The sequence below is a fragment of the Ptiloglossa arizonensis genome, chromosome 7 (assembly GCF_051014685.1).
Source record: "Ptiloglossa arizonensis isolate GNS036 chromosome 7, iyPtiAriz1_principal, whole genome shotgun sequence".
NCBI lineage: Eukaryota > Metazoa > Arthropoda > Insecta > Hymenoptera > Colletidae > Ptiloglossa > Ptiloglossa arizonensis.
Genome location: NC_135054.1, coordinates 17354224 through 17375650, shown reverse-complemented (window position 1 = coordinate 17375650; position 21427 = coordinate 17354224). Strand labels below are relative to the sequence as shown.

Genomic DNA, 21427 nt, shown 5'->3' with positions numbered 1-21427 from the left:
TTATGATTCGACACTCGAATGAAATATCTTAAAAGCTTGTAAATTTTCCAACAGCTTCTTAACTAACCACAAGATATAAGGGTAAGTATGTATATATATATGTATATTGAAGGGTAAGTATATGTTCATTTACTTAATCGCTAGCATATACCGATATAGTGCACGAAAAAGACTATACACGCTGCGATTGGTGCAATCTTTCCCTCTGCGAATAGCCAATTAATGCTACTTTATCGTCGATAAATTTCTGTCAAATAGAATTTCTGTTTCTCGAGCGGTTAATTACAAAGTAAATACTTTGGACAATATACTTGATAAGAGGTACAACACGTTGAAAGCAATGCGTTTTGTATGTACAAAGTGTACTGGTGTATTTTCATTGAAAGATTCTCTCGTTTTAACCCTTTGACGCCAAACACTGAAAATAATATCACATTAATCGTATTGCTAACAAATAAAATAAATGTTCCGTTCGATTTCGTTCACATTTGTCGACAGGATTTTCAAACATATTCTTTTACACAAAATTGCTAGTTAAGGATAAAATCACGATAAAAAATTTTGATAATGCATCGACTCGAGCCAGGTCCTGCAAACAAAGGGTTAAAGGGCATTTTAGCGAGAAAACAGCAGGTTCAAAGAGATATCGCCTACTTAAAAAAAACTGTTTCGATAAACACACTCCAATCTTTCGTCCAAGATCCAAGTCTTTTGTCTTCATGGAAGTCGACATCCCGTTATGTAAGACAAAAAGCATTATTTTCATTAGACAAAAAAGCGTTCCACGAGTCAAACGACTCGATCGTTTTATCCTCACCTTTCCGTCGTGTGCTTCGATCCTGTTCAACTTTGATAAATTGATTACGAGAAATGCGAGAGAAATCGCGGCCGGTTTACGAAAAAATTTCGTCAACGACGCGCGCGACATCGGCTTCCTCGAGCCTCGACGAAAAAAAAAATAACGAGAGGCTGCACTTAAATAGGAGCGCCTTGAAAATTCGAAATAAAACCAAGACGTACGCACGACTGCAAATTTTATACAAGATGTCACGGGACGAGGATTCAGTGCTTGGAAGCGACTGCACTCCCGAAATTCTGAACCCTCGTCCTTTCAACACCCTGTATAACGGCCATCGGCGTTCTTCGGTGTCACAAAACTCTCTCTCGATGTCATCCAATAGCTGTATCGCTCCAAACGGAACGAACTTCGCAACTTACCTATTCTCAAAACAACATCCTTCGATACAAACATTAGAAACTCGATTATCCACGTAAATCGAACTCGACCGATACTTGGGTTACACTATCTCTACAAAACGATATACACACGAAAGAAACGAAACAATCGTAAGGATAAATATCAAAGCACAATTTACCAGATCGTCGCGAATCGAGCGGGACAATGTTTCGGTAACTTTTGCGGCGCGCTTGCGCGATCGTCCCTGAAACAATTTCACAACGTGCGAAAAACAATTGGATCGTCCCGCACAGTGAAAATCACCAACGATGGATTCACCTCCGTACGGTGAAAATCGACGATACACTTGTCACCGAGATCGTTTTTTAAATATTCGATCGTCGATGCACAGATTAACGGGTAATGGGTGATAACGAAACGATAACGGAGGAACGTGAAGGGTTTTCATACGAAGAACACGTTTAGGCAAAAGAAAACACTCATGTATAATATTACATCATGATTGGTCATTGCTTTCGGATATGAATATCATTGTTATTAATAAAACAGTCATAGACGTGCACATCGTGTATGTGTTCAAATTTTTTTTTTTTGTTTCTTTTTTTTTTTCCTTTTTTTATTTCTATTCTCAAGTGTACGGATTGTTTGTTCGTTCTTTGGTCGGTTAACTGCGGCAAATTGATCGAACTTGCTTCGCATACGGTCCCGGTTGCGGACGTTTAAGCATTTCCCTGAAAATGAAAATAAAATTGCCGAATTAGTAGCGGGTAAAACGTCGTGCACAGAGAGAACGTTGGTAATGTGTAACTCGGCCCGGTTAAAAAACAATCTCTAGTACCGTGATCGGCCGTACGCATTCCACGCGGAGCATTCCCTCTAATCTCTACCAAGAAACAAGCGCGCTAACGTGTTAGACGCTGCGGGATGCTTTCGCGTTGGACGCGAATCGTTTAGAGGAAACAGGGAACAGTGTTCGACGACCGAAAGGCCACGCGAGAACGAAATTCAACCCTCGACTGATAGGATGAAGTATAATGAGATATTCGAGGATTTTGCAGCTCGAGTTCGTACCGGTTGGTATTACTCGAGGCTTCTGGATGAGAACCGTGACCTTCTGGAGGAATCTTCCATTCGGAATGATCGTCATCGGTGCGATGATTTGTTCAAGAAATGGAAATGTTCGCTCTCGGTGGTTTTCGACGAAATGCAAAGTAATGGGTTCTTAGAGAAATTATGGAAAATTTATTTTACAGAAAAAAAAGTTTGCTAATTTTCGATAGAAGGCAAAATAGTGGTCTTTGGAAAAATTACGGCAAATTTGTTTACCGCAAAGACAGTTTCCTAATTTCCGATAGAATGCAAAATAGTGGTCTTTAGAGAAATTATGGAAAATTCATTTTACAGAAAAACAAGTTTTATAATTTTCGATAGAAGGCAAAATAGTGGTCTTTGGAGAAATTACGGTAAATTTGTTTAACGCAAAGAAAGTTTCCTAAGTTTCGATAAAATGTAAAACGACGATCTTTGGAGAAATTACGATACATTTATATAACAAAGAAAAAATTTCGTTCACGTGTATCGTAGCCATCTTTGAATATGTACTAATCGTGCGACATTACTTACGTGTGATAAAAAATCTACACATATATTTGATTATTTCAGAAAAGCATGGCTCACATCTGAAGCAGTACCGATCGACGAGATAAAGTATACGAGGCGATATCAAAAAGTTTTCAGGCTCTATAAAATATAACGGACTGAGCCGAGATTTTAGTCTCCATTGTACACCGCAAAGTAATCCCCATGAGGGTCGATAAAGTGGTCCTAGTGATTCGGTCATTGTTGAAACGTTTTGTCTTTCGTTATGGAGTTAAATTCTTATCTCTTCTCGAGTTCCTTCAAACGTGGTCTGGATCGAGCTTTGTCTTCGTTCCAAGGGAAAACGAAAACCTTTTCTACTCTCTCGACTCGGCTGTCTGAGATTTGTTCGTCTTCTCTGGAATGAAGACGAAGGTCGGTGGAGAATTGGCACGAATGCGGAGATTCGAAAAAAAGTCGATTGTACCGAACAGCACGAAGAAAAAGGACTCGAAGATGGCGAATCAATAACAGTCGAATCGCTCGGATCGTTTCATCGACTCCCAAGGGGTCCATTTTGAGGGAGATGATGGCTACTAAACTCTCAGGTTAGTCTATCACTTTTTATAGGGCCACGTCGGAAATATTTTGATACCAGCTCGTAGAGGAGATACTTTTTAGGGCATATCGAAGTTTATAAATCGATACTTATTTATCTAACGGGGAAAGAACCTCCTTGGCACGAGATAAACCGAACAAAAAGAAGAGAAAAGAAACGATAACGTACAATTCCCGTCCGAGACGCATTGTATATGACTTATCGAACATTTCGCTTTTTTCTCGCGCCACGTATCCAAAGATGTCAAGATGACCTTGATTCTCCCAATACCGTGTCGCGCACGATGAAAAGATAAATCGAACAACGTGTAACAAAGCGATCGCGAAGTGACCCCGGTAAGTTACAAATTAAACGCTAAATACGAGTCAACTTTTACCGGTACGTCAAATTTTATGTCACCGAACCTAGAATTCGTTTTTCATCTAGTACAAAACTCCAAAGAAATAAATAATACGATTAGAAAAAGAAACACTCAAAGTAACCTCGATATTCTATGAAACTAGTCACGAGAAACGGTGCTACGAACCCCCATAGAACACAGCACACCTGGTACAAAATAATCTTTTCTAAAATGGTCTTTTAAAAGTTAATTTTTCCTTCGCGTTAAATCGACCCTTTGGAAACTTGCTCGATTCTTGGACACCATGGATTCACGAGTATCTCGTTACGAAACCGTAAATTTCCAAACAGTAATCACCGAGAGATTCAACTCACTGCTCCCAGAAATGAAACTTCTCTCGCAGCTCGTTACAGCGATCGAGACACGACGCTACAGAGGGATCAATGTGGCTCGTTTCGACCGCTTCCTGCTCAAGGGGTTAGGATCCTACCAGTCGAGGGTTCGAAGGTCATTGAAAATGCATCAAATTTCCGGTTTCGGTGCAGCAGTAGAGCCGGGCTCTAAATATTCGAGTATTCTCGAGAATTCATACGCTGCCGCGTTATTCCCCCTTTCTGATAAATGATTCATGCTCGTGTAAGTAGATGTTGCAACGAGAGCTCGGTGTGTGGTGGTACCGCGGCTAGGCAAACTTTCGAACCTCGTTTTCGCGAAACGACACCATCGGCTGCACACGGGGGCGCAATTTCTTTCCCCGTAACTCGATCACGCTAAACCGAAGCGCGACTTTGCCTTGCCTCCGGTCCGAGGATCAAACCAACGAAGAATAGTTTCAAGTTTTCCAATTTACTCGCCCGTAATCAATTTTGACATCGGTTGAGTCGAACGTCGTTTTCATCTCGCGTCTCAGCGTAATTGAAACTGAACTTCGAACGTTTACGGGGTGAACCGTCCGGACGTTTTATCGAGGCACGAGTGTCGAAGAGACCGTCGTCGAGGAAATCTAAAAACTTTCTTCGTCCACTGCTCCGTCTCTAGCGCGGCCAACGTGAACTCACGTTTCTCTAGCGTGCGTCGCACGGTAGATCACCGCATTGCATTCAACTATTCTTAGCGAAAGAGTTGCGAGTTATTATTGTTCTTATCGATGGGAAAACGTGGCTAATTCCCGCGAAAGGTTGCAATATGTCGATACGGGAGATCTGTTCGAATATAGACGTGAGTGCAAAATGGAGTGGGTGTCATCGGCAATGACGGTGGTAATTATAATACATGGACGATGGTTACTCGGGTGCCTGGGTAGAACACTGAATTATTTACAAGTTTTTCGAATAATACTTTCGCGTCGATGGATCGAGATTAGTATTCGTAACCGTGATGGTTCTCGTTACGGGAGCGGGGATATTGTTTAAGAGTCGATAATCGATTAAAGTTAACCACTTTGCGGACCAGTGTCAATGTAAATATTGTAAAGGTTTTATTCAGTGATCTTGCGCAAGAGGCTCGTTCCGTTTGTCGTTAAACTTAGTTCTGGAAAAAGAAAATGGAAAATGAGAATTATGATATTGGTTTTAAAGAAGAAGGTATCGATCAATTTTTAGTCGAACGTTAGTAGAGGAATATAGTGATAGCGATATTTGAAGCAGAAGTGATAGTGGCTCGTATTTGATCGTATTAATAATAAGAAAATACTTCGTCTAGACTATCGGTATCTAAACTAAAATTATCTAAAAGAGTACAGTATTTTTAAAAATAAATTGGAAGAAGAGTCCGACAACATTGACTTTAAAGGCAAATAAAAAGCTCTATTGTAGCGTCTAAGAAATAAAAAATTCTAAAGAAGAAGACTTTCGGCTACGAAAAATCTCAAACACATGATTTGGTTGATACTAATTAAAAGAATGATTTGCATATTTTAACCAATGTAACAATAGTCTTAAAACATGTCTCCCCAAATTACCGTGTATTTGTTAATAACTCTCTATTAGAGCGTCTAATAACTTCGATATCTATTAGCAGTGATTAATTATCTCGTGTTAAAATGAATGTATTAATTTCATTTGTATCATAACACAACCTACAATAAAATACACTATCGGCCAAAAATACGAGACCACCTGACTTAATATTATATCAAAAGTGACAATAACTGTTCTACTGTAGCAACCAGATACTTCACTTAATATTTACTATCATCCTTAATATTTAACACTGTATTCTACACAAGATTCTAACACTTTCTAATAATATTTTTCCATTCCAAAAATTACTTCGAACGATAAAATATTCGTTATAAAAAAATTTATCAATTTAATAAACCTGGCCTCGTATTTTCAACCGATAGTGCAAGTCCTATTGCCTAACTATTGCTTCATACAGTTGGGCCACAAAGCGTCAAGTCAACACGCTATGAAAAAACACAAAAACCAACGTCACGTTACTGTACCAGAATCGTGTTCTACCCAATCGAGTCGGATCGGAATCAATTGGCCGCTCAAGGTCACCGATGAGGTACCCCCACCGTACAAGTTCCTCCACCTCCACCACTCTATTGCGTCACTCTGTTTCACGAAGCAGAGAGAGAAGTTACATCGCGAGTGTAAATTGTCGATTCATGGTTAACCAAGTGACTATGAACGATCAACCGAGTTCGATCCGACTGTAGTAACGACGGTCACAGCCCCTATAATAAAAGCAACGCGATCGTTATGACTCATCGATGCGAACAATAACGAGGATGACGATGGCGATGATGACAGTGAACAATAACGACAGTGATTACCGCGTGCCTTCGAGACTCCGGTTTAAAGGTAACCTATACATATATATACACAACGGTGCGGTGTGTATATACGTGTATATCAAACGTACATGTACACGAAGTGATGAAGAGAAAAAAGGAAGCCTGCGGGAGAATCGATTGTATTACGTAACTTGCGGGCAGTTATCCAGCGGCTACCATCGAGGAAAGGCTTATACCATCCGTTTGCTCGTTTCGAGTATTCAGGGTGGTTGGGTAGTCGAGAAGAGTAGTAGTTTCAGGTATAAACGTGTCCCCCGTGTTAAGTAGTGGTAAACGTACACGTATCGATCCCCAGACACGAGAGCCTCTTGATAATAGTGAAGAAAGGTGCCAGTGAGTAGTAGACAGTAGTGGAATGGTAGTAGACCTCTACAAAAAGGTGAAAAGGTTCACATACGAGCTGTGATCGTTATAATCGTTAGAGAGAATCGAACAGAAAAGATAAAGGCGATACATAAAAACAGAGACAGAGAGAAGCAGTGAATGTGGAGGGGGGTGGGTCAGGGTGGGAGACAAAGAGAGATCACAGAAAATATATTACGAACGAAAATCTGTTGAACTTGTTGTTTTCTACTTGCCTCTTCTGTAACCGTGTTTTGCCTTTTATTTTTTTTTTCTTTTTTCATTTTTTCTTTTCGAATTCAATTTTGTCTCTCCGCCCCCTTTCTCCCTTTCGTACTGTCTCGACACGTTCACTCGCATTTCTTTCTCTCCTCAACTCTCAACCCGACGGTTCCAATCTCTTCGAGAATGTCCTTTTCCGTTTTATATCTATTCTACAAACGACTTTCCCAAGACGCGCGTCTTTCTTTCGAAAGTTGCTTCCACTCTCAGTCACGCAGTGTCTCTTTCACTCTCCTCCCCCTCCCCCTCGCCCCTTTACTCGCCGAAATGTAATGAGACAAACGGCAAACGTAGTACAGCAGTTCCCGATTTCAAGTAACAATTTTCAAACCCCCTACTCTTTGCGTTCGTAGACTGCGAGCGATTTCAAAATCAACATTTCATATTCTTCGTTGTATCTTCGCGACAGTATTACAAAATCGATCGGCACGAGATTCTCGCGGTGAGAACGAGTCCGAACACGATACCACTCGAACTATTTTTGATTGCAAGTAGTTGAAGATTTTTCAAAAATCACTCGAACGATGTCTAATCAAAAATCAATCAGAATCAAGTCGTGTTTGGACTCATTTTCATCGGGAGAATCCCACCGATCGATTTACCGTACTTTCGTAAACGTACAATGAAAAATATAAAAATTATTTCCAACCACCCATCACATTTAATGCGAGACTCATTCGTTGTTCTCTCTCTCTCTCTCTCGCTCTCTCTTTCGTTCATTTCCTCATTCGCTTTCCTGATCGACCGATACAAGCTCGAGATAAATATCGCTACCTACCCCGCTTTCAAGCGAACCGACAGTCCCGATTTCGTCACTCGAAAGCGGGAATTACTGTACGCACAAAGAAAGAAAATCGGTCAAACGAATGCAACTTGCTAAAACAAAGATCGCTAATACGGTCACGTTTGTTTGCATGTGTGCGTGTGTGTATGTATGTATGTATGTATGTATGCGAGTGTCGAGTTCTTGTATGCGTATGAGTGTATCACCGGTGTGAGCTTCGGACAGTTCGAAGAAATGGTGAGAATAGAGTCAGTTGAATGCAAAATACCGTTCGTTCTGTTCAGCTACTCTACCAGGCAACTTTCATTCACTATTACAATCGTTTTGTTCAGTACTTACTTAGTCGATGGTTGGCATTTCTAAAACCCATCCGCGGTAATTGCACGAACTATCGAATCGTCATTTTATTATCCATTCTCATGTTTTTCGCGCGTACCCTTTCGTTCGTTCGTTCGTTCTCTCTTCTCTTTTCGTTTCTCTGACACACGGATGGATCAGCCTCGTCGGGGTAACATGGACCCGGAGTATTCGCACACACGTCACGTTCGTCGGGGAACGCGACTTCGTTTACCATCTCTTCTTCCCGACAATTTACCGCGCTCCGATAATTTTTTTATCAGAGCTCAGCCACGGCCTAAATTGTTCCTCGTTTCCGCGAATCGAGAAAACACGAACCCGAGTCCGAGCTGTTGCCGCGGGTCTTTGACAATTAGAACGTTGTATTTTCTCACGATAAAGTGTGATCGTAAACAAGGACGAAGGTGTACTTCGAGCCTCGAATCGCGCCGGAATCAGCCGTCGATGCGATCGAAATCGAGATCGACGAACTCGATGCGATTCGTAAGCCGTACGACTCGACATTGAAGGCTGTAAACATTGGCCGCTTAGGTCACGGAGCACGGCTATCCCCACCACATCGTTGCTTCTCCCACCATAGCGCTCTACCTCTTGCCTACTTTTACCTTTCTGGATATTGCACACAGGGTGGCTCGAAAGAACGGAGCAGTTGTAAAAATTTATTAATCAATAGCCGAGTTTTGTACGCGAATGTCGGAAACATATTTGCAGGGATTTCTTGCAGATTTTTGTGCTCTGAATCATTGCGGAATAAAACCCAGTTATTAAGTAATACATTTTTTTACAGCGTACGATAATTTTTTACAGCACCCTGTAGCTAAGAAACAGAAAGTGCAATCTGCGATTTAGTGTGAGAGGAGTGACCTTGAGCGGTCAATATTTTCGGCCAAGTCTTCGTTTTGAAGAATTCTTGAGTTCTACGCAACTTCAAATTCTATGGACAATGCAATCTAGCTGCGAAATATTAAAAATCGTTATGTTACCGGTTAAAAGTTGTGCATAAAAATTTCTTTAGGTTGCAATTTATTTAAACGATTTAATTTGATTGTTTCCTTAGGAATAAAATTTTGATAGTGTTACATTTTTTATCTTGCAATTGTAAAACAGGAGATCAACATTTCTTGTAATTCAACTTTTGGGTAGGTGTGAATAAAATTTTGTTAATTAATAAAACGAATTAATGTTCAAGTTCCAACGGGTATCGGTCTTTCAATTTAAACATTGAATAAAATTCATCAACGTTGATTCCGACGGATTGGTTTGATCGCCTTCATGGTTTAAAAATAACAAACAAAACAAGACAAGATTAATCTAATTGCACTTCTTGTTTAAGCAGTCAAAAGGATCGTAAAACGATTGATCAGATTAATCTGAATAATTTCTCGTCGCTTCACGTTTTAGTACAAATTTTATTCGGGAAATGTGTGATCGGATAGAAACTGTTAAAACAGAAACAAAAAGAACATAAATAAATAAAAAAAAATAACGATTAACAAAACTAAATGTGCGGAAAAACATAAAATAAATTAGTCGAGGTGTGACACAAAGAAAAGAAGGGAAGGAAGAAGGTTTTCGTGGACAATGTTAAACAAAATAAAACAACGTGTACGGCACCCTATTTATTATTAACTCATACACGCTGTAAAATTTTTATTCAATTTGCAAAAAAAAAAAAACGATACTTCCTTTGTTATACTATAATTATGGTATTTACTTCTAACAGGAATAATTATCGCATAAAATCTTATATAGTGATCGAAATAAAATTAAGTAAAATTCTCAAAGACTACCAAACGTCTATCAACTAACGAACCGAATGATATTTTACGCTCATCGATAATGTGCAGTCTCGTATATTTCTCCATAAAGGAATGAAGTTACCAATTGTGTGCCGTAACCATAAATAAAATTTCAAAAATTGCAGTAAGGTGAACGAAAACGTGTTAACAGAAAACAAGTGTAAATTCCAACGTTGAACCGAGAATCGTACGAAAAGTTTATCAGGCCTGCGTGATTCGACGATAATACTAACAGCGTTAATACTTTCCATCTCGTACTGTATCAAAAATGATCACGAAAAGCTCGCGAATTCGAATCGACCGTTTTCGCGTATACACCGTGCGAGGAAAAAGAAAAAGAAAAACAAGTCGACTCCCTTTCGCGAATACTTCCAACGACTCGATAAAAACTATTTGAGCACTGAGTTTCGTCGGTTGTGCAAATACAATGGTCGCTCAACGTCCCGGACAGCGTGACGAAGTACCATTTCAAAAATATCGGAAGTCAATGGACGGATAAGTTGGCGGAAAAATCGCGCAACGTGTCTGTTGCGCTGCGACACGGTTCTCGTCGTCCTAGAAACTGATCGAGAAAGCATAAAAACTGTCGTCGCTATTTGGAGGTCTAGAAAACAAAACAAACAAAATCACACACACGAGTTCCTAATCAAAATGAAGAACAATCGATCGAGCATGAACGTTCACGTTAAGTCGATCGTCTCGAAGACACGCGGAGTACGCGACACATGTCCAACAGAGGCTGAATAATCCTTGGAAAGTTACGTGCGTCCCCCCTCTCTCTCTGGACGAATAGATACTTTCTTTTTTGTTTTTTCTTTCTTTCTTTTTTTAGCAACAAAGAGGGACCACCTTAGAAACTCTCGGATTTGACGAGATTGTGCTGGTGCTTCAATCCCTCGATCAAATCCATGTGATGCGGCGGCTCGATTACGTTCACTTTACGCTCCCTGAAATATTCTCGCCTCTGTTTGTGGCTATCCATAATCGAGCACATGGTCGTCTCGTTATCCCTATCTCTGGTCGGTTCGATCCGATCGTCCTGATCGCTCACCTGGACAATACTGTCGGGAATTGGCAACGGCTTGGCCACACCGATGCGCACGGTGCCCTTCGGGGCGCCCTTCAGAGCTTGCACCGCCTGGTCCAAGGTCGCGTTCTCGAGGGCGATATCGTTGACGAACAAAAGGCGATCGCCGGGTATCAGTTGCCCGTCTACCTGAGCTACGCCACCAGGCACGAGCGATCTTATTACTATCACAGTCTCGTTGGGGTTCATCGGATCCTGGAAAGCGCAAAGTGGTTTCGTGCACGTGTTAATTCCACCGCTCCTCGGCCAAGCTATCGACGCTAACTTTAGCAACTAGGCTTTAAGTGATGCGAAACGCTGGGTCACTTTGCGAATCGGATATTCTTTCTTATATAAGCATTACTTGTAATAGGTTGTTCAATAAGTTTTCTCGTTCGATAAAACTTATTGAACAGTACTGTTCAATATAGTACTGTACAATAAGTACTGTTCAATATAGTACTATACAATAAGTACTGTTGAACTTGAAGTGTTCGAAGGAAAGCATCTTGAATCGATGCGAAATTAATACCTGATAATCCAAAATGGAGAACCCAAGGCCCCGCTCTCCCTTTACCAATTCGATGATTTGCGGCTCGGAGCTCCACATTGCCAGGCCAGTCAACGGCTCCAGGGAACGTGACTTCATTTTATTCAAACTGGCATCGGTCACTGTGGCCGTGGTTGTTGTCGAGGCTAACGAACCATCGGATTTGGCCTTGACCAGACGGTCCATCGTTGGCAATAAATTTTGCAGAGATCCGCCAAGAATGCTCTGTAAGATAAACATTGCCACGTAAACACTGTCGATCGATTGGAGTTACGGGGACGTTTGAAAAATGGTTTTCGATGATCTTACTCTGGTCTGGAACGCAGCCTGATGTTGAGCAGTATCGATCGGACATAATGGATCTTGCGACGCGATGTTCCTTCCGCAAACCATTCGAACGTGTATAGGTAATTCTTTTAACACGCTAACTACTTCCATATGATTAATACCGAGCAACCGATATCCGTTCACCTTGCGAGAATACAAAATAAAACTATCAATTTGTAAACTTTGAATCTCTTATAACTCCTCCGACACAACGAGACAAACGATTGATAAATATCCTACATCTCGATAGAGTGTGACTAATTTAAGCAGGATATTTCGTCATGAAGGTCATTCCAAAGTCGACACCCTCGTCAAGTACTTTTTCGTTATTTTTTCTTTGAGTCTTTTTCTCGTTATTAAAAAAAAAAAAATTAAACGAAACGTCTTCTACGTGAAGTAACTCTAGACTGGAGTAAATATTTATGTACGTCACACACCCGTCAGTGGAGTAAGTTGTCAAATTTTAAGTTTACCACAGCGTATCAAAGTGCCGGAGGCGTTCAGTCTTACGGTGATCGCGTTCAAAGCTAGACAACAATCTATAACTTATGAAACAAGATGACACAATACCTCCAGCAATTCGTCTCCAGAACGTAGCGTTCCGTTCTGTCCCACGGGTCCTTCCGGAAGTATCGAGCGTATGTAATGATGAGGTCTCACTTCCTGACCATTCTCCACGTCGACTGTCCCTTCCAAACTAATCCCAAGACCACTACCCTCCGCGAATTTTTTCAGCTGTGCCACCTGTCGACGAGGGAACAAAAAAAATCCTTTACCTCTGTATCGATCTGGCCAAGAAATTTGTTAATCAACGCTCTGTGGTCCAATATCGTTTATGACACAGTGGGGTTAGACCCTCAATACCAAAGACAGTGTTTCAATATCGTAATACCTAAAAATATGATACTCTCTATGATTCAACAATGGAAGAATAATCAAAATCTGGGACGTACTACGTATATTACTCTTGGAGTATACTTTTTGTTACATTACGATATTAGTGAGTTCGGTTCCGAAGACTTCGCTCGCAAGTAAATCGTGACCACACCACCGGACCACAGAGAATTAATTATCAAAGGTACCAGGAATGTATTAAATTTCAGTTCGACACGTACCACGATCTCCGTGTCTGGACCGACTATCTTCTGCCACTTAGACTTAATGGCCGCTCGAATTTGTGGCGTGAGCTCGCTGGATGGATCACTTAACAGAGCCTCCACATTCGCTGCATCGTCTAGTTCTTCCGAAGCTCTTTCGCGTTCACCTTCTTGGAGCACTGCACTGTCCACGGTAGTATGCGACTCGCCCTCCGGTTCTATTTCGGTGGTTGTTTCTCCGTCCTGTAACCAATCGGTCGAAAACATAGACACCTGTTAGACGACATGTCGATCAGGATTCAGGAATCGCCTTAACAGAGCTATCCGGTCTGTTGGTCGATTACCCAAATTCAATGTTACAACACGGTAGCTGTCTACGGTTTGTACGGTAAACGAACGAAACTCACAGCGCTTATAGGGAAACTTGGTAGACTCGTTATCGATGGCGAGCTGGGCTGAGGTATTCTCAGCTCGCTGGCCGCGATCGCCTGCTGAAGCTGTTCATACTTTGGTCCACGTAAATATCTTTCCAGGCATAAAACTACCGTTTGCCCGGTGCGCCTTAAAACTTCGACAGCTTCGTGATTCGAGTAACCCTGTAAAGAATGGCCGTCCACCTCGACGATTCTATCGTTGATTTGGATCTTGTTGCTCAAGTCCGCCGCGCTTCCCTCGCTGATGCTTTTCACGAAGATTCCGGACAACTCCTCTGCAAAGACGCCATCAGACACTTGAATTAAAGAGCGTCGGTATTAGTTCGTTTAACGAATAAACAAAATCCATAGATTGTACAAGGTTTGTAAACTCGTAGAAACACGATAACGTCATTTACAGAGGGAACAATTGTTTCTAAATATTGTGCAGAGTTGGAACAGTCGAGAGTGCGGTCTAGTCTACGTTGAGTTAAAATGTAAAAACTACTATTGTTGAAATATAAAAATGTATATTTAACTCCATTTTGAAAGTTAATAAACGTATGTTCTACGATCAGGAACAGAAATCACTCCTCTCGCTTAAGATTCGATCTATCATGGTCACTGCCTTTGTGCACAGTGTGAACGAGAATCAAACACTCGATCTAAGAATCTAAACACCGGCATTGATATTGTAACTCGTCAATGGATTACCCTTCTCGCAAACGTATCCAGCAATAGTGATCCCAAGGCCGCAAGTGTCTTTCTTAAGCTCGACAATGAAGCGTTCCATTTCTGGCAGTGAATTAACATCAATGGTGTCCATAGTGAGAACAGGTAGCTCCGGGATCTGCACCGGAACCGCCGATATCACTGGCATCGCTCCAATTGGCATAGGATTGCGTACTACGTCCATGATGAGACCAGGTCTTGCCTACAGAACAAGAACGTCTTCGACAACAATGTCATCAACAAGTTACGATAACCTTCACGGCGTTACATAACAATATAACATTTACGTAATATCTCTCTCTGGATCTGTAGACTCTACAATCTAGAATGTACATTTCGTTTAATAATTAAGCATTAACTCGACTATGTGCGTGCAAATCTCTCGACAAACGATATTGTCAGGGATACATCCTCATTGATATTGCTCGAGGTACATCCTCATTGATATTTTTAGGTCTGGGTTGAGCGTGAGTTTAGGTTGCATCTCACCGATCTTGAATAATTTATTCTGCTTCTACTATGACCCAGTCCCCTTACTTCTCCTACCTAAGACACTATCCAAGGATCACAGTCACAAGATCGGACGAAGGACTCTACGTTGACGATCGTGGACAAGATATCGTACAAAAATACTCAACGCTACTCGATTGGACACATTCACGCATCCATAGATGCGAAAACGTTTCGGACACTCACGTGCATCTCGACGTCGGATTCCTGAGAGTACATGTAACCGTTGTCGTATGCCGTATCGCTCTGCATGTGACGTATGTTATACGTCTCCGGCACGCTGTGCACCAGGTAGCGATCCAGTTCATCCGGGTCACCCAGAATCTTCGTCGGTACGATCGGAGCGTGGCTACCGAGTGCCTGAAACGCAGCATCCAATTGGAATCCGCAGTTCTGATTTCAACCCGCAGGATTCTTCGTCCATTTTCGTCCGTGAACATCGCCAATAATTATCGGATTTTAGGCAGGGACCTGCTACGTAACTCCGATTGTGGGGTAACGGAACGAAAGTTTGATAATACGTTGACTCCAAATTTTTCAGAGTGCACCGGTAAGCGGGGATTCGAAAAGAAAAATATATACCGGATGCGTCGAATTTGTACCTAATAGTTACAAATGATACCGTATGTATGTTTTTACTCGTCACTAAATTATCGCGGGGAAATAAAATTGTGTTAATCACAATATTCCATTCCCCGAAGCGACATCACGAAATCGAGCAGACTGCGAAACAATAAGCGAGGGTAGTGGAGAAAATATATAATAGGTGCGCGAAATTTGTATCCGGGTCCTTGGAAAAGAGTGCATCGCTCGTTCTCACTCGTTACCGAGTTACCATCAGACGGTAAAATTGTATTAATTGCAAAATTGCATTCTCCGAAACGACGACAGTATCGTGCATGCCACGAGATTAAACGGAGACTTCAAAGAAACGATTCCTCGATACTTTCGAGAAAGTTCCATGCATTAAATTGCTCGGCGAAAAATCCATTATTTATAATTCTCAAACTGCATTGTTCGCTGCCAAGCCCGACTCGCGGAGGGCTCGAGTACTTTTGTTTTTCTTACTCATTATTTGGTATTCCAGATTCGGGTAAGAATCTGTAACTATATTAATATTCAACTGTATTGATCGCGTTGCAGTTACATGCAGATGCAAAAACCTACCAATCCAAACATTAATCACGATTTTTGCAGCAACCTCTTCATCGTGTTCAAAAGGTTTCTGTGCATTAATGATTCGTTCGTTTCTTTTCAGAATGAAATCAACCCTTCCTCTGCTATTAGAACTTGATTTCAAATTTTTAATATCTTCCTTTAACGAATTTGAATTCTTGATAAAAATGTGTTTAACCGAAACTATTTTTTTCTGGTATATTGAGAATAAAAAAATTACGCTCATTACGAGAGAACATTGTAAATAATAATGGAGAATGCACTAATGGTTAAAGGAAAATTTTGCAACTTTCTTTCCTTTTTTCACTCTGCTTTTATATATGAAAAATGTCTACGAATTTATCGATTGACCCGATACATATCCCGCAGGGTGATCAATTATAACGTATTTACTGTACAAACAGACCTTAACCGATAATTTAATGAAACTGTCTTCCTGTCATTTAGCGAAGAATAAATTCAATTAATCTATTCCATTAGCACTTCGGAAGACAAAAAACCGTCAAATAATAATCGAGTAATGTAGACAAGTGTCACGATCCTTTTTGCCCGTAACAATTTTTAATCGCGAATTCTCGTATAAATTCTAAAGGGGAAAACTTTTATTAATCTATTCCATTAAAACTTTGCGGGCCAGAGAACAGAGCAAATGATGATAAAGCAAAAGACCCGACTATTGCGTTTCTTTCGCAACGAAATATTGTTCTCAAATTTAAATACTGAATATTTATAAATAATATTCGAACTTTTAAATTCGAAGAATAGAACTACTTTCGCAAACGAATAAATCAATAGGAACAAACTGCTCGAGCAATTTTTACAAAAACTTGTAACCATAGAATAACTAAATTTAAAAATCCATTGTAAAGAGAAGATCGATCACGACTGAAATTAATATCGAATCGAATAATGTTTACTCAAGATACCTTACGAACGTTCGCTAAAAGGTCTGACCCAATACGAGTCGCAATTCCTTCCAGAACCGATCTTTCGATCTCCCTGCGATAAATCGAAAAACCTCCGACTGTAAAACGCACGATATCTCACCTATCGTTGCATCTACATCAAAAACGCATAGAACCGAACTTGTTGGATATGAAATTTGGTAACTTCTTCGCGCCGTAGGAATTTTCGATAGAACGAACGATGATCGAGATATCGATCCACGTAGCGGGTGAACACTGTTCGTTAGTTCTCCGTGAAACGAGAAACACGGTGCACCGGGTCTGAAATAATTTTTACGCGCAAACGGTATCTTCCGTTTCGTTGGATCGTCGGGCGATTCGATCGGTATAAAATATGCGAATTACGTACCTGATAATCGGGCGAAGTTGGTTCCACAGGTCGCGCGACAACCAGGCGCACGTGTGTACCGGATTGTCGCAGAACCGCGGCAACCTGTTCACTTCCCATTCCCCGCAGATTGACATCACCGATTTGCAATATATGGTCCCCGCTCTGCAGCCGATTATCCTGCAATTCGCATTGCAAACGAACGATGTTTAATTAGTAAATTGGTCGTCGAGCCGACGAACGTGCCCACCTCGGTTATTTCTCGCCTGCATTTTATTATTCGTTGTTTTTTCTTCTCTTTCTTTCTTTTTTTTTTTTTTTCCCACCATCGTTTTTCATATCGGGGACGCGATTTCCGACCGTCCGTGCGCGAATTCCCACGCGCTCGATTCGCTCGCGTCTTTTACATAAATTTCATACAACGCGACGTATAAACGCGTTTGGATGAACTCCGGTATACGACGACACGAGTTCATCGAATTCATACACCGCGTGAACGTAACGTACACCATGAGTTTGTTACTTCATCGTACACTGAGTATCTTTAATACGTGGTTCAACAATTCGTAACGACTTGGAGCGAATATTATTACACGAAAATCATTTTTTTTGACAAATGCTTCTTAAACATTCAATGTTAGCCACGGTTAGGAATTTGTAATACTTTTTTATACGTTCACTCAATATTTATTTCATCGTTGTTCGATATTAACTGATTCATTTTACCGTTCAATTTTTCGCTACCACGCGTTTATTTCATCATTGTTACTTTTCATTCCTAATATTTTTCTACTTCGTATTACACGAATTTATATACAGTACCAAATGGGTATGTTTCTTACACATTTGTAAATTATTATCCCAATTCTCTTTTTATTTTTCCAAGTTGTACGAACGCGATGCGGAAATTCTAAACTTTCATCCTGTTCTCAGAAAGGGTCTTAAGGGTGTTTTATGCTGAATTATACAAAACGAAACTGATTCCCCGTGAAAAATATAGAACACTTTTTCGTAGGAAGTTTACGATACACTCTAATTTGAAATTCAAATTTTATACGTAAGTGGGGTGAGCGTGCATCGCCGCGTGGCCTATTTATTTTAAAAATCATTTATCTCGATACTAAAGGCCCGTGGGGGAAAAAATTATTCCACGTTTCTTATTTATATAGAAGCGTAGATTACGCGGGTACCTGCGAGAAAGTGAAAATGAAGAGTACTGTGCTGGAAACTTACTCGATCTGCGACGCCTCCGGGGAGGATTGTCTTGACGACAACTCCGGTGCTGCGTCCACCGACAATTCCGAATCCAAGACCGCTGCCATCGTTGATAAGATTTATAACTTCGACTTGTGCCCACTCCGTGTTCAGCTGCAACAAACAGGAAAGAAACCGACGTGGAAAATTTCATCCGAGATAACGTAACTTTCGAAACGAACAACCTATGTTCGTGTAACAAGTATTAAAATATTTTCCCTTCCTCCTCGTTTCTTAAACTTTCTTACATTACGGAATTTTATTATCATTTTTAATTCGTCGGGGACTAAATAAAATCACTTGGAGAAAATGTACCCATGTGAAATAAAAATCTACACGTACACACTTTTTCTACACGGGACAATCTTTCATCGTTTTAATAATACTTTGACCGTATTCCGTGAAGAGCTTTGCTCCAAATTGTGGAGAGAACTCAATTCTATTTGAAAAAGAATCCACAACTGCGCGCTGCGCTTTCGAAGAAAGAAAAAAAAAAACGCGTAATGTGTATACTGTTTTTCACGAAAGCATCCGATAGCACTTTACGCGAACCATTCTGTATACTTCAAAGAGCGAAGAGTCTGTCTCAGCAATCCGATAATTACGCCTCGGAGTCGCATCAAAAGTACAACCTTAAAGTTTCGATAGATTGCTTCCTTTCGAAAGTAAAGTTCCCCTCCTTTTTATGAACAATTCTATCGGACGATCGACTTTATCGAGGCAAGTTAAATGCCGAGAAATATAGCTCGGGGGAGATACAAAACTGCGCCGATAATAAAATTTCCCTTGCAAGCATCGACGGTGACGTTGTTCTCTTTATCGTGGAGTTTTCAAGGGAAAAATCGATGAAGAAACGTCGTTGGACGAGATCAGTAAAATCGACGTCAACCTTATCCGAAGTCTCGATGAACCTGAGGGTGTCAAACATTACAGGGAGTGTCTTGTGTAAAGTACCATAAGCTGTTTTTCTCCGAAACTATTAAGAACAGCGACACCTTTCTTCTTTTAAGAGTAAATTAATCGTAAATCAATAGTAAATAAATTAATATCACGAAAATTAATTGGTAAGAATTTACTGATCGAAAAGTTTTCGTTTTCGCGCCTCCGTTGAGAAAAATTCCATGTATAATAGTAATTGTCGAATGAAAAAATTTAAGAAAAGGAAGATTCTGTAAAGTAATTTTTGAATAAAAAAATATATATATATAAAAGAACCATTCTACAGTGTAGTTTTCACAGGAAAATCAATCCTACCGGTCACGGTGATACAATTAGCGATAACTTTCAATCTTGCGTTAAAATAAATCTGATACATCTGTGTGACAACTTCTACGCGAGCTTAAGCATCAAGTAGAAAAATTGAAAGAAAAGTTCTACAGGAGGACGTACATCGAATTACGGAAAACCAATATCAGGCGATTAGTGTCGAGTCGAGGTGTTGATTGCTTCTGACGTCGATAACGAAATTGTTCGAAAGAAACCAATAACTTCTAGCAACCCAAAGTGCGGCTACCTTTGAGTCGATAATTGAATGAATTTCGTAACGTTATTAGTTACAGCGAACAAGCACTGCGGTAGTCCAAACCGCTGAGAAACTTTTTCCAAACTTCGAGGCGCGTTAATATCGTCTCGGTGCATATCGTATATACCGAACAACAATTACGATTGCACATCTTAACTCCAAAATACCTGATTCGATGCACTCCTAAATATTTGTTATTAAGTAGAAATATCAATCGTCTATATCCTTTCGTTTTCTCTAAAGTTTCGTTTTCTTTTCGTCTACTAACTTTCAAAAATCCCTTTCCTTTTGTTTAAAAGAATTTTTTATTATCATCGTCATTACTATTATAGAATATCTTTATCAAGAGTACGCAGGGAGACGAATATATGAATATAAAACGGAAAAACAAGAAAAAGGTGAATTCGTGGGAGGCGAGGTACGGCTGAGAAAATGTATGTAAACATTATTCATTTTTTCTCTCTTTCAAATAATGTTGCAGATTTTTAAAAAGATGATAGAACTGTCTGTACAATATTTGAGGAGCGGACAGGATGAATTACTCTCTTTCACCGAAATTCCTCCGCTCTTGAAATATCCACTTTGCGATAATCGATTGTACCACTTCCCGCCGCGAGAAAATGTTCAATCTATTGAAGAAAATTTAACATTTATATTCCCAACAGTTCGCGGATCACCGTCAAAGTATTAAAATTACGATATCACAAAATGGACCACCTCGACACCTTTGTCCTCGAAATTGTTTACTTCAATTTTCCCATCGAAATTTGAACATTTCGAGAACAAAGTTAATCAACGAGTGTCAACGTCTCCACCTCCCGCGCTCCAACTATGTCCATTGCAATGTATCACCCTTCGAACTTCGTTGTCCGAATGGTTCCTGTTTTTCAGGGACCAGCCATTCGCTTTACTACAAATCACCCTACGCACCAACCATGTCCATCGCAATCTATCACCCCTCGTGTAGATCCTTTATCCCCAAAATTGATCGTTCCAATTCCCCCGTGAATAGTTGCACATTTACGTAACAAAGTTAATAGAAGTAAATGTCCTTAACCGCTCCTCCTACGCACCATCGGCCTTCGAGCGGATCGCTTATCTCGAGAACTGATCGCGCCAATTCTGTTATCAAAAGTCGAACACCCATGGAACAAGACCAATCAGCAGATGTCCTCTAACGTCTCCTCCTACGCACCGAGCAACCATCTTCTCAATTAAGGTCCGATATCTCCAAAATCGATCGCTCCAATTTTCTCATCGAAAGTTGAACACTCGGAGAATAAGACCAATCGGCAAATAACCTTAACGTCTACCTCCTACGCCCCAACCATGTCCATTGCAATGTATCTAACCTTCGAACCTCGTTACCCAAATGGTGTTTCTTT

General features: G+C 40.5%; 1 protein-coding gene across 2 annotated transcripts in view; it reads right to left on the bottom strand.

Annotated features, from left to right (window-relative positions):
- The window catches only part of LOC143149418 (multiple PDZ domain protein), a 123417-nt gene that overhangs the window by 41056 nt on the left and 60934 nt on the right, over positions 1-21427 (bottom strand). For both annotated transcript variants that reach the window (XM_076316754.1, XM_076316753.1), the window contains 10 exons: positions 18500-18634; positions 17288-17446; positions 14984-15157; positions 14270-14489; positions 13550-13851; positions 13161-13385; positions 12616-12789; positions 12028-12189; positions 11701-11943; positions 11154-11384 (listed from right to left, as the gene is read on the bottom strand). In XM_076316754.1, the coding sequence (XP_076172869.1) occupies positions 11154-11384; positions 11701-11943; positions 12028-12189; positions 12616-12789; positions 13161-13385; positions 13550-13851; positions 14270-14489; positions 14984-15157; positions 17288-17446; positions 18500-18634 (2025 nt within the window). The remainder of the gene's footprint in view (positions 1-11153; positions 11385-11700; positions 11944-12027; positions 12190-12615; positions 12790-13160; positions 13386-13549; positions 13852-14269; positions 14490-14983; positions 15158-17287; positions 17447-18499; positions 18635-21427) is intronic.